Raw genomic sequence first — 13,823 nt, 5'->3', positions numbered from 1 at the left:
ATATATACCCCCCTAGAGGGCAGTCGGCCAGCATAAGAAAAGCCCACGACTGATAAAAAAGGTCCACGACTGCATAAATGCAGTCGGCCAGCTATCTATCTGGTGCCAAAAACTGATCAAAACCAGTCGGCCAGCAGCAAGAGTGCCCACGACTGATAAACATCCAGTCGGCCAGCACTGTACTGCTCTTGGCACCCTCTGGCAGCCCTCCCAAGCCTCAGAAAAATGGAAAAAAATAGGGGAAAAATGCGGAGAGTGGGGAAAAATGGGAAAACACCTCATAAGGGCGGGCACACCCACAACAAAGGCCCTGGTGTATAAATCTAGACAGGAGATGTGTAAACCGGCCTTCAGAAACCAAAGGGCGGTGGAACAAACATTTGCACATATAACGCTTCAACACCATTGAGGACCTAGAAAAGGAAAACAAACAGGGGGAGCTAGAGTGCTCCTGCAAATAGTACACGGACACCGATTGGCCCCAAATCGCAGTGGCGCCCCTTGCGGTATTTCTTTAATTGAATATAAGAGCTTTGATTACAATATAAGGCTGGTAATTCAGCCGTCCCAGTAGAACTCCTGAAGCCTGCAAAGAACCTGCATCTGGCTTCTTGTCCACACGGCATCCACGAACAAGTCCAGCCATTGTTCATATCGAAAGACTCTTCTCACATTGAGTCTGCATACAGAAGCTTTCTCCCATGATCAAGGCTGCCACAACCATCCATAGCCTCTCACACTATGACAGCATCACACCTGACACATCCAGTGCTTCTGCATCACAACACAGACTCCCAAACTGTCTCTCAAAAGAGAACTCGCATCACAACACAGCATACCATACAGTTGACACACCTGTACAAACCCTCTCTACCATCCAAGTGGTACTATCCATCTCTGTCATGGATTCCCTGACCCCTGTCTTATCAGTAGCAAGGCTATACCAAACATGTGTCCACTCCTGTACTTTCTGCCTGCATGTGACCTATCTCCTGGAGAAACCCAAATACATGTCTCCTCGAGAAACCTACGACCTGTTTCCACATGAAACCCTTAGGCCTGTTTCCCTTTGACACTTATGTCCTGTTTCCCATACATCTAGTTACCTGTTCCCTCATGAAACATCTGGCAACATAGAGATGCTCATAACTGTAGTTCCCACTGTTCCTTTCTAGCAGGAAGAACACAATCTGCTCCATGAGCACGCAGCCATGCCAGCTTGCATCATTCCCATGCCAAGAAACATAACCACAAGACCTGTGCTTGCAGTCAAAAACCCAAGCACATAGCTGAATTTGCTACCAAACGAAATCAGCCCATAAACTGTCCTAAAACACTCCCGAATCCAAAGCAAAGAGAAACTGAAAGTTCCATCAGATGAACGCTATCGACATGATGTCTATGTTCATGAATATCCAGCCCTCCTTTCTGTATCAGCTGTCGTACAGCAGTCGCCTATGTCGGCTGTACCTGTCCGTACAAATATGCCTGCAGCAACTCTGTTCAAAGCAACTTCTGTCAGCCCTGTCCGTACACTGTACGGCTGTTGTTCAGGGCTGTACGGCCTGTATCTGAACCTGCAGCCACCTGTACTCAGCAGTACCTGCAGTCGTACAGCACTGTACGGCTGCTGTACGGCCTGTTACAGCACTCAGCTTACAGAAAACAGCCCCACACAGTCTTCAGCAGCAGCCGCCAGTATATCCAGATGAGCATCCCTATGCGCCCAGCCAATCAGCCCGCTTTCCAACGAAAAAGCCAGCCCATGGGTCTTCAGGCGACCAGCTCTTCTCAGCGAAAAAGCACATGCGCCTGCTGTAGGGATAGGCACCTCTTTTGCCTGCTAGCCCTCCTTTTACCCAAAAAGCACACGTGGCCCCAAATATAGCATAAGGGCCACGTTTCTTTAATGAAGGGCTTAATAAATGATTTTAAAGGTTTTTAAACCTTCAAAGCTAAAATTCCTTTGTCCCCTTTCACACATGGGGTTATCCACACATGGGCTTCCATCTTCACTCCCACCTGCTGCCATTTCACACTGTCCGCCATGTCCCCGTGCACATTTGCATCTTGTCCAGAGAAAAACACAGGGTCGTAACAAGATGACTTCTAACACCCCCTCTCAGCTCCTGGTTGTGTGACCTGCCGCCTGAGCAAAGCCTGAGAGAGCGACTTCGTGAAGAGGTCCACCGTACTGTCCTCCGTCGAACAGAACTCCAGCAAGATGTCATCAGCAACAATCTGTTCACGAACAAAGTGCCTCTGGATGACCAAGGGTTCCGCCAGTGGAAGCCCAAACCTGCAATGTAACCTCCTCTGCTTCGTAAAACTGCTCCTGGGGCATAAGTAGATCTCCTCGTGTCCGGATCTCCTCCCCAAACCGAGTCACTCCAACCGTGGAGTCGGACTCCATCCAACAATCCCCCTCCTGTGTACAAGAGTCCATGATTCTTTGCATGCCGCAGAAACCACAGGAAACGCAATCCTGCCTCCCAAAGAGACATCTGCAACCAAGAGCTCAACTGCCTCATCAGGAAGCTCCCGTCCAATCTGGTGTCCATCAACCAGATCAATGAACCATACAGCTTCTGAGTCACAGAGACATCACACTGCTCACAAGGATCAACACCTGTTACGGTGCACAAGCAAGTCCTGGAAACCTGATGAAACCTGTCAACCACCCCCTCTGAATCCGGAACCACAAAGCCCGGAGAAACCACCTCCTTCTGCAAGTAAGCACCTGCCACCTGCCTGGCTTTCCGAAAGGTCCCCGTGGAAAGAACATCCTCAACTACTGGAAGTTCTATGTCCCGAACACGACGAGACATCAGAGCATAAGTGACCTGTTCAGCTTCCTCTGACTCACGAACACAAGAACTACCAACCTCAGTACTGGAAAGTTCCTGCCAACTGCTGCCATCTACTGGTAAGCTATCCACCACCTGGTCTCGAAAAGCCCGTACCTGCAGCGTATCCACACTTGAGTAGCCATTACCAAACTGCCACTCATCACAATCCTGAGGACCTGGGAGAGAGAGTGCTGAAAGCCTGTAAACTCCATTCTCCACTCCACCTTCCCAAACCACTTGGCCTGTTGCTTTGTCCCGGAGAGCAACAAAATGCTCATCAAACTCCACCCGTACGCCAGTCTTGCAAACCTGATGCACTGACAACAGATGAAAACCAAGTGCCGGAACATACAACACCTGGGAGGAATGCTTCCCCCCTCTGCCATCGAGAACTATCTCCATCCTGCCCTCACTGTGAACTGGGATAGTGGACGTATCCCCAGTAAGAATATGACCAGAAAGCCTGCAGAGATCCTGTAAACCGGAACGGGAAGGAGTCATGTGCTTGGAAGCACCACTATCGAGAATCCACTCCCGAGTATCCGTTGCGGAGAGTCCTCCAATCTCCTCCCTGCCTGAAGAAAATGAAGCATCGGTGTCCATCACCTCCAGGTGCACAAAAGCCGGAGTCTTTATGATTGCTGCTGAGGAGTCTTCACCCTTCTCGGTCTTCCGCTTGGGACACTGCCTCCAGTAGTGGCCTTTCTCGCCACAATCATTACAGGTCCTCTCTGCCTTTAGCTTCTCGCGGTCAGCGTCGGACATCTTCTCAGAAGACTTCTCCGATGAAGCCTTCCCTTTGCCCGAGTTACGGCCTTTCGACCGTTGGCCAGTAAAGGCCTCCGAACCTCCACCCTGAGGAGGGTTTGTGAATCGTTCCTCCTGGTCCAGGACCATGGGCACAAGCTCCTCCCACGTGATGGTGCTGAGCCTGCCAACACTGGTAATCAACGAGGAGTAAAATGCTGAGTACGAAGAGGGCAAATGTGACAGCAACGTGATGGCCATGTCCTCTGACGATATCTCCTTCCCAGCCTGGAGAACTTCCTGCTGAAGAGCCTACAGCTTGTTAATATGCTCCCGCATCGTCGACAACTTTGCAGGGCTCATAACCTGCATCTGTACTTCCAAGGAAATCCTCTTCATGGGCGATACCCTGTTGTAAAGTGAGGCCAAATGCTGCCATATACCTCTGGCCAGCGTCATATTCTTTACATGATTAATTACCTGTGGTGTGCAGTTGAGGAAAATAAACGAACGGACCTTGGCGTTGACGCGATCCCGCATCTGCGTCTGGGCCTCCCGGTCCTTTCGGGTTGACGGTAACTCCCCTTCCTCTACTTCCGGCCGTGGAACACCAACAACGACGAAATCGGCGAGATCGTAGGACTCCAGAACGGATTCCATCATCACCTTCCATATGCTGTAGTTGCTCCCGTCCAACTGACGGTCCACCGGGAACGTGGGGAGTGTCGGGATCTTCACATGTCTCTCGGCCATCTCATACAGATCTGCCATAGCGGGGATGTACTCTGAAAAGGGTGGGTGGGTGGGAACAAAGAAGAACTGATACCTGCAAGTGGCTATCCAGCAAATCAGCCCGCCTTCCTCTTGCTTCTCCTCTTCCCGATCAGCCCAAAACAGTCCACCAATCAGCCACAAAACAGCCCCCCTCTTGCTCACACAAATCCCAAGACCTATCTAAAGCCTAGGGCTCTGATACCATGTCAGAATATGCAGCGGAGATGATGACCAAATCTGGGAACACGAGCAAAAACAAAAACGCAGGCAGAAAAACAGCACGAGAGAGACAGATGTAGGCGTGTAACTCTGCTCTATATACACAAGAAGATCCCGAGATATGATACAAATAAGGTATGGGGGCTGAGGACCTATATATACCCCCCTAGAGGGCAGTCGACCAGCATAAGAAAAGCCCACGACTGATAAAAAAGGTCCACGACTGCATAAATGCAGTCGGCCAGCTATCTGGTACCAAAACCTAATCAAAACCAGTCGGCCAGCAGCAAGAGTGCCCACGACTGATAAACATCCAGTCGGCCAGCACTGTACTGCTCTTGGCACCCTCTGGCAGCCCTCCCAAGCCTCTAAAAAATGGGGAAAAATAGGGGAAAAATGCGGAGAGTGGGGAAAAATGGGAAAACACCTCATAAGGGCGGGCACACCCACAACAAAGGCCCTAGTGTATAAATCTAGACAGGAGATGACTTCTAACAGTATCTCCTCTAACTGTGGTATATCCATAGGGATATTTTCTGCCATCTCTGGCTGTCCATTTGGACCATTTTCAGCACCATTTAAGGGCTGGTCTTCCTGCTGTAATGGCTGATTTACAGCCCTTGGTTGTTGTCCATGATGTCCATCATCATCAAAGATGACTCTGCCAGGCTCCTTATACATGCATGTTTCATCAAAAATGACATCATTGCTGCGTATAATCTTTCTATTCACGGGATCCCAAAGTCTATACCCCATTTCACCTCTGTCACCATATCCTAGGAATATGCATTTGTGAGACTTAGGATCAAGTTTGGTGCGCATTTCTCTGCGTATGTGCACGTACGCAACGCAACCAAACACTCTCAAGTGCTTGTATGACGGAGGCTTCCCTGTCCATACTTCCTCTGGCACTTTCCCACCAAGCCTCGTGTTAGGTGACCTGTTTATAAGGTGAACGGCTGTCATAAGAGCTTCAGCCCAAAAACCATGAGGTAACGCAGCATGTGACAACATAGAACGGACCTTCTCCTGAATGGTCCTGTTCATCCTCTCTGCTGTCCCGTTTTGTGGAGGATCATAAGGAGTAGAGAGCTCCCTCTTGATGCCTTTAGCATCACAAAGGTCCTGAAACTGTTTGGACATATACTCTCCACCATTGTCGGAACGCAAAGCCTTCAGTGTTTTGCCAGTTTGATTCTCAACATGAGCAACAAACTTCTGAAACACTGAGAATGTATCACTCTTCAAACGAAGAGGATAAACCCACACCTTGCGTGTGGCATCATCAATAAAAGACACAAAATATTTTGCCCCTCCCAAAGAAAGCTGAGGCATCTCACATACATCTGTATGCACAAGCTCTAACTGAGCATCTTTCTGTCCAAGAGCTTTCTTGTGGGGGCACTGTAGTTGCCTACCATATATACAATGCTCACAAAATTGAAAACTTGAAAACTTTAGAGAAGGCAAGTAACCCAAACGAGACAATTGCTCCATTCCCTTGACACTCATGTGTCCCAACCGGCTATGCCACATAGAGATTTCCGGCAGCTCGGTTGCATTTACATTAGCATGGTGACAAACACCTGCATGCATGAAATAAAGAGTGTCCACCTTAGAGCCTCTGGCAACAACCAGTGAGCCCTTACTAATTTTCCACTTTCCATGACCAAATGTGGTAACATAATCAGCATCATCAAGCTGTCCAGTAGAAAGCAGATTCTTCTTGATCTCAGGCACATGCCTGACATCATGGAGCATAAGCTGTGAGCCATCTAAAAACACAAGCCTCACATCACCTCTGCCAAGAATCTTGCATGCATGGTTATCACCCAAATAAACCACTCCTTCATTGCCAGCAGTATACCTGACAAACAAGTCTCTGCAACCTGTGACATGAAAGGAGGCACCTGAATCAATGATCCATGAGTGCATACCATGACCACCTGTAAGAAGTGAATGGGCATCAAGTGAAGACGTAAATAGGACTTCATCCTCACTGCCACCTGCATGTGACACATTGATTTCTTCAATCTTGACTCCACTTTTGCCCTTTGGCTTTACATCTTTGGCTTCATCTTTCTCTTTGTCTTTGCCTTTTCCCTTTTTCTTTTGATCATTTTTCCATTTGTAGCATTGCTTTTTAATGTGTCCCTTCTTGCCACAATAATGGCATTCCAAATCCTTTTTGGAGCGAGACTTGCTCCTTCCCCGTTCTTGGCTTTTTCCCCTTTGCTGGGATCTCCCACGTGCATTCATTGCATTGGACTTTCCAACAGAGTTGTTTTTCCTGTTCATCTCTTCTTGAAGAAGAGCACCCTCAACATCTGCATATGACAGCATAGCATGCGAATTGCTAGTGGCTGTCCTGAATGTGTCCCAACTCTCTAGCAAAGTGCATAAGAGAAAAGTGGCTTTGAACTCATCGTCCATTGCCAACTTTTGATTAATGACCTGGTTGACAATACCATTAAACTCATTTAGATGGGCTGCCATAGATGCCCCTTCCTTCAGTTGAAGACCTATGAGTTTCTTCAACCAATACACTTTGCTTGAGGCACTTTGTTGGGCATACAAGTCCTGCAATCTCTGCCACATTCCCCAAGCTGTCTTCTCTTCACGAATGCTGAAAAGTAAAGAGTCTGACACAGATAACATGATAGTAGATCTTGCCAGCTCATCCATATCTTCCCACTCTTCAGCAGTAAGAGAAGAGGGCATCACACCCCTTTCTTTGATAGGCTTGTGCTGCTTCTTCTGGAGCAACACATTATGGCACTGGGTTTGCCAAATATCATAGTTATGTGAGCCTTCAAGCTTCTTGATGTGAAGCAATGAAGAGCTCTCACTTGTGGTTGCCATAGCAAAATGCAACCTGTCAATGCCCGACTCCCTGCAAAATGTGCAAACACTGCACCAAAAGCACACAAAGTGCTTACAGTTGTTCTCCCAAGCTTTATCTCCCACTGCGGAAGCAAGAATGCAACTTTTCTCCCACTTTATGTGATGAAATCACCAAAATCTGGTTGCTGCAGATTTAGGACAGCACCTTAAATGTGCTCTATTGCCCTTCCAAAGTACTGTACAGCAATACTAAGTGCTCACCTGTGATGTACCAAACCTGTACCGGCAAGTACAGCAGCTGAAATTGAACCTTTTCCTCACTCAAATCAGTGTACAGCCAGCCATGCCAAAACTTGCACAAAGCTGTGCCAAATCTGTTCTAGCAAGTACAGTAGCAATAAATGCTCTCCTGGCTGTCCAAATGAGTGAAAATCAGACTTTTACAGTCCCGAATACTGCATACAACAGTTCCGAACAGAAATTGGGCAAAAGCCCCTTGACTGCAAGCTGATTTCTGAGGATTCAAGGCATAAATGTCTTGCCTGCTGCTTTGCCGAGCTCAACAAGCATAAAATCTTGAAAAGCCCCTTGATTTAAGATCAATTGCTGATCATACATGGTACATTGACGCACATGAAGGCATCCAAAGTCTTCGCGATGCTTCCCCTGGCCACATATACATCCAATACATGAAAGCCCCTTGATTTACAGGCACATTGAGTGCTTGTAAGGCATCAACACATTATCCACAGCATCAAATGCGATTGCCTGCATGCAAATCAACCAAATCGGCACAAAAGCCCCTTGATTTGCACTGCAATTTGCTGCAATTTTGCCCGAATGTGCGATTTCTCACATCATACAGCATGTATGAGTGCTTAATTGCACAAATACATCAAAAGCCCCAAATTTTGACATCCAATTTCCTGCAAATTGATCCTGTTTGTGACCAATGTCACCCAATTTTGCCAATTTTGCTCAAAATTGAGCAATTCGGCACCTGTACCTGCTCAATTGATAATTGTACCTGCTCAATTGCAAATCCCAAAAAAAAATTGAAGCATGTACCTCGTAAATTTTTGATCTCTGATGTGCAGGAAAAGGGGAGAGGGCTTCGTATTTGCTGCTGTGCAGTTGGGCAATAGCTGAGGAGCTCTGAAACCAACGACCCAGGTCGGCTTCCAGGACTTCTAATTCTCCGAAGTTCCAACACTTTCCTCAGCAATCAAGGAACAGCCAGGTAATAAGGCTGAACCCTGAAGTCTTCACACGAACCAAAAAAAAAAATCTCGGAAAAGTCTCTGGACAGCCCATTACCACTTGGGCGCAGCAACGCACCATGACAAGGTAGAGATGCGCGAGGAGTGAGTGGGGCTAGTCGATGAAGCCAACGAACCAGGCGCACCATCATAACTCCTCAGTGGGGACAGACACACACACGGCAGAGACAACGATCTTGGGAACCGAGGGACGGAGACGTCGACTCAATGCTTGGCGATTCGCTGTCTTTGACTGCAGGAAGCCTGCTCCGCCTTGTAGACGTCTCGCTATCGACAATACAGTAGAAGGATTCGAACCCGTCTCCGTCTGCCTCCAGCGCTCATACGCGTGTTCGCCTGGCTATGCGCCTGGCTACGCTAGAGTATGGACAAAGGCCTACGTGTCCGCCTGAATTGGACACCTGGCGCTGCTGCTGTAGGCGCCTGGTTGGCAGGTACAGTAGCGCTGGCCTCCTCGCTACCCCAGCTTCTTGATGCCACCGACTGGACCTCCTCCGGCCTCACTCACTCACTGCACGCCTCACAGAAATCTGAGAGCCGTCCAGCAGTGAACTAATGGAGGCGGTGCCTAAAATGATGGCAAATCTACCGAGGCCGTTGTCAATCTGTGATTTGTCGCCGTCCCCAATGAATGGCTCTGATACCAGTTGAATGGGAGAAGAAGAATTAGGGTTAGGTTAGAGTTCATGTGGGAGACATACACAGAGAGAACAAGGGAGAGAGAGAGAGAGAGAGTTGTGGGGATAAGTCAACTCATCAAGATGTGAGTGTGTGACTCCCCTATCACATATGTATATTGCACTAGTACACATAGTGCACTTAGTACATTAAAAGTACTAAGTGTACTATGTACTATAACTTATGGGCTTGTACACACTATAAGGGTGGGCATAATGCCTTTACCCCAACAAGGATCGCCTTCAAAGAATGGAGTGGTTGAGCGTAAGTACAGGACTGTGGTAGAGATGGCGAGGACGATGTTGGAGCATCGTGATCTTCCTCGTCCACCTTGGGGAGAGGCTACGGCTACGGCTGTCCATATCCTCAACTGATCTCACAATTTGCGAATAGATACTAATAGATCTTAGAGTTCAAAATAAATTTACCCACATCATACATGACATAAGTGACAAACCTACCTGGAAAGTGACAAAAGACACAAAATGTGGCCCACGGCCTAGATAGAAGAAACAACCAAAGTCCAAAGTCCAAGCCTCAAGGTGAAATGCAAATAGTAAGGAGATATCATGCATGGCTACTGCCAATGATGCCTTTAAGGAGACTATCATTTATGTCATCCATATCATCAAGACTAACTTCTGCAGCATCCAAAGCTTTAACCCCATCCTGACCAGGATCTGCCAAGTCCATGTGTCTCCTCATCATCTGGGTGACCTCATCAAGCAATATAAACTTCTCTGGTTTGGGAGAAGCCATATCACCAAGCAAGCGCAAATCAGCACTTACAAAAATCAAGTCGTTGACTTGTTTTGTCCCAAATTTGTTCCTCTTCTTGGATGCAACATGGCCAAACACACCCCATAGTTACTCAATTGGAGAGAAGCTTGCACCTTGAGACAAGATCCTTACTTCCAATGATTGAAGCTCTGGTGTACGAGCCCCATAATCCTCCCACCATAAAGCAACTCCAATCTTAAACTTGTCTCTTTGTGCATCGGCCGATCCAAACCTTTCCAACTTGCTACGATAAAATCCAAGTTGGTCTTTCACCAATCTTCATTTATCATCATCACAAACCTGCCTAGAAAGCATTGTCTCCCAACCATCCATCACCTCATCATCGGCCTCTTGTCCGCATCCCTGGAACTCGGAATCCAAGACATACGCAGCAACATGCATGGGAGAATGATAACCATTCCATCGTGCTTCACGTAATTCTCGAACCTCTGCATATTTCTCATCAGACAAGCCAATTTTCCCTATTTTCTCGATCATTCGATAGTCCCCTCATAAACCTTGCCAATGCATTGCTCCCATCCATCTGCAAATCCGCATCAAGCGCATGATCGGCTTCATCACAACATTGATAGTGTTGACTTCATCCCAAAATGTGAAGTCTTATATGGTTCTCACAACCTCTATGCCGGCTCCTCTTGACTAAGAAAGAGTCCATCCCATCCACTCATTGCATACAACCAACTGCTTCAAAGGCAAGTTCACTCTGGATAAGCTCTTCATCATGAGAAAGTTATAACCAAAGCGTGTCTCCTAGTACTTCAAGAGATTCTTTCTGGGCGATCTCTTGTGGAATTCATGAAGACAAACAGGGTTAGGGTTAGGGTTTACAGAAAGCAATCAGGCGTGGAAAACCAAGAAGCAGGAGATGAACACGACTGCTGTATATCTCAATGATAGAAAAAATCAAGTACAAGCCACATGCAGGCTTAGTTCCGTACGTCGTACGGACAGATTCGTACGTACGAATCGTACCGTACGGTACCGTACGTATCCGTACGATTAGGTACGAAAATCGCCTGTTTCTGCCCGTTGGAAGTAGCCGTTTCTGTCCGTTGGAAGTAGCCGTTTTCTGCCCGTTTTCTGCCCGTTTTTCTAGCCGTTTTCTGCCCGTTTTTTTTGGTTGTTTGCCTTCATCTCTCTTGAGTCCTTCTATAAAAGCCTCAAGGACCAAGCCTCTCCTCCATCTACTCCAAGCAAGCTTCAAGCACCAAGCCCTACTCCAAGCCTCTCCTCCACCCTCCTCCACCCTCCTCCAAGCTCCTTCCAACCCACTTGAGCCTCTACTCCAAGTTCTCTTCCTCCAAGCTCTTCCCATACTTCATCTTCTCTACGCTCTCTCCTCTACTCCACTTCAGCCCTTCTCTTATCCATCATGCCTCGGGAGAAGCATGAGGCTTTTGATTTGCATTGCCTCAATGTGGAGAAGGACACCAAGAAGTCCAACTCCCATCATTGGACATGCCGATATTGCGGCAAGTCATACACTAGTGGAACAACAAGGCTTCTCCAACACCTTTCGAAGATTGGGGGACAAGTTGCCCCATGCAAGGAGATTCCGCAAAGCATTGCCGATGACATTTCGTGGAAGATGAGCCGCGGCTCAAATTCAAGTAGAGGAGCATCATCAACACGCGCACCGGCACCACCACCGGCACCACCATCGGCACATGATGAAGCGGCCACCGGCTCTTTCATTGGTGTATCCTCCACTGCCACTTCCACGGATGCACGGTCCGCCTCCGCACCGGGCAAAAGGCAAAGGGTGGTGGAGCGTGAAGGGGTGCAACCCTCTCTCCACCAAGTCACGGGTAGTGTGAGAGGTTCGGTTGCATTCCTTAAGGAGCGGCAACGCCTTGCGGAGATAGAGATTGCTCGCACCATTATTGAATGCAATCTTGCCTTCAATGTACTCCAAAAGGAGCAATGGAAGAAGATGGTGACGGCGATTGCAAATGTGGGCCCATGTGAGGGGTGGACGGGGGTCTCTTACACGGCTATGCGCACAAGGAAGATTGATGAAGAGAAGGAGAGAATTGATCGAGCCCTTGACCCGATTCGAGCCGCATGGACGAAGTATGGATGTTCTATTCTCACAGATGGATGGAGTGATCAAAGGAAGCGTGGCATTATCAACATCCTTGTGTCTTGCCCGCTTGGCACATACTTCTTGCGTGCGGTTGACACCGGGAGAAGGGGGAGAAAGACAACCGGGAGTTTCATCTACCGCCATATTAGGCAAGCGATCATAGAGGTAAGCATTATTTTACTTAAGTGTGGCTGATTTTGTCATTTGTGCAAAGCCCTCAACTCATATGATTTATCTACCATGTAGGTTGGGGCTCAAAACGTGGTGCAAGTCATCACCGACAATGCATCAAATTGTCGACGCATGGGCCGCTTGCTTGAGGAGGAATTCCCCACCATTGTGTGGACTCCATGTGCGAGTCATTGCATTGACTTACTCATGGAGGATGTGGCGAAGCTCGGCTGGGTGAAGAGGATTGTGCAACAAGCTACATCTATTGTCAACTTCTTCATGCTAAAGGTGAAGGTGCTTGCTATGTTTCGTGAGCATAGCAAGCTTGACTTGAAGAAGCCATCGGCCACCCGCTTTGCCTACATGTGGCTGGTTTTGGAGCGTCTATACGATGTGAGGCCCGCCCTTCGCCAGACAGTTGTTTCCACCATGTGGAACGATTGGGATGAGCACGTCACTGAAGAGGCCAAAGCCATGCAACGCGTTTGCCTAGAGGAGAGATTTTGGGCTAGAGTCCGAGCAATTGTCATTGCTATGACTCCATTCTATAGGCTCTTGCGGATGACAGATTGCGAGGGGTCCACCATGGGCCTTCTTGTCCACTTCTTTAGAGCTGCCCTTGTGGAGTTGGAGGCTTGCACAGACATTACATCTGAGGAGCGAGCACAAATCATGGAGATTGCACAGAAGAGATGGAGGTGGATGCACAAACCAATCCACGGGTTTGCAGCATTGGTACATCCAGCCTACAAGTCTCCAGTAGTTTGCACCGATAGGGAGCTTCGACAAGATCGGGATGCATATATGCTTCGAGCTGTGCCAGTTGATGAGCACAATGCCTTTCTAGAGGAGTTGGGCTGCTATGTTGATCAGAGAGGTCAAACCTCCTTTTCGTCTCCCACTTGCTGGAGGAGGGAGTCACTTGTGAAGCCCCTTTTTTGGTGGGACAATTTTGGGTATGGACTAGAGCATCTCCAACCCATAGCCTTAAGGGTCCTAGCCCAGGATTGTTCTTCGGGTGCATGTGAGAGGAACTGGAGTTCCTATTCTCTCATACACACGAGGATACGCAATCGACTGAGCACACGACAGTTGGAGCGGTTGGTCTACTGCCGCACTAACTTGCGCATGATGCAGGGCATTCTTAGTATGGGTAGTCCCAAGCAAGTAAGTGACAAGTCTAGACTCTAACTTGTCATGACTCATAACTTTTAAGTTTTGTGTACACTGTACAGACTCTAACTTTTGTGCCTTAATGTGTAGGTCAATGTTGACACTTTCACCTTGACGAGTGAAAACTTTGCAAGTGTCAATCAACAACCTGATGAGGAGGAGGAGGCAATCTTCATGGAGCTCTATAGTGAGCTTGTGGCA

General features: G+C 48.0%; 2 protein-coding genes across 2 annotated transcripts in view; one reads left to right on the top strand and one right to left on the bottom strand.

The window, feature by feature from the left end:
• Positions 1 to 13,823, bottom strand: part of LOC147620481 (zinc finger CCCH domain-containing protein 40-like) — an 80,057-nt gene that overhangs the window by 41,207 nt on the left and 25,027 nt on the right. The gene's annotated exons all lie outside the window — the stretch shown is intronic.
• On the top strand, positions 11,565 to 12,473 carry LOC147620482 (uncharacterized). Its single transcript, XM_086824699.1, has one exon. It carries the CDS (start codon positions 11,565 to 11,567, stop codon positions 12,471 to 12,473), a length of 909 nt encoding a protein of 302 aa, XP_086680825.1.

The sequence above is a fragment of the Cibotium barometz genome, chromosome 31, assembly GCF_041138505.1.
Source record: "Cibotium barometz isolate CiBa-2024 chromosome 31, ASM4113850v1, whole genome shotgun sequence".
Taxonomy (NCBI): domain Eukaryota; kingdom Viridiplantae; phylum Streptophyta; class Polypodiopsida; order Cyatheales; family Cibotiaceae; genus Cibotium; species Cibotium barometz.
Note: the sequence above shows the minus strand (reverse complement) of the source record. Positions and strands in the feature narration are given on the sequence as shown.

Excerpts from the sequence above, each read along its gene's own strand:
- LOC147620482 (XM_086824699.1), top strand. The coding sequence starts at position 11,565 with ATGCCTCGGGAGAAGCATGAGGCTTTTGATTTGCATTGCCTCAATGTG.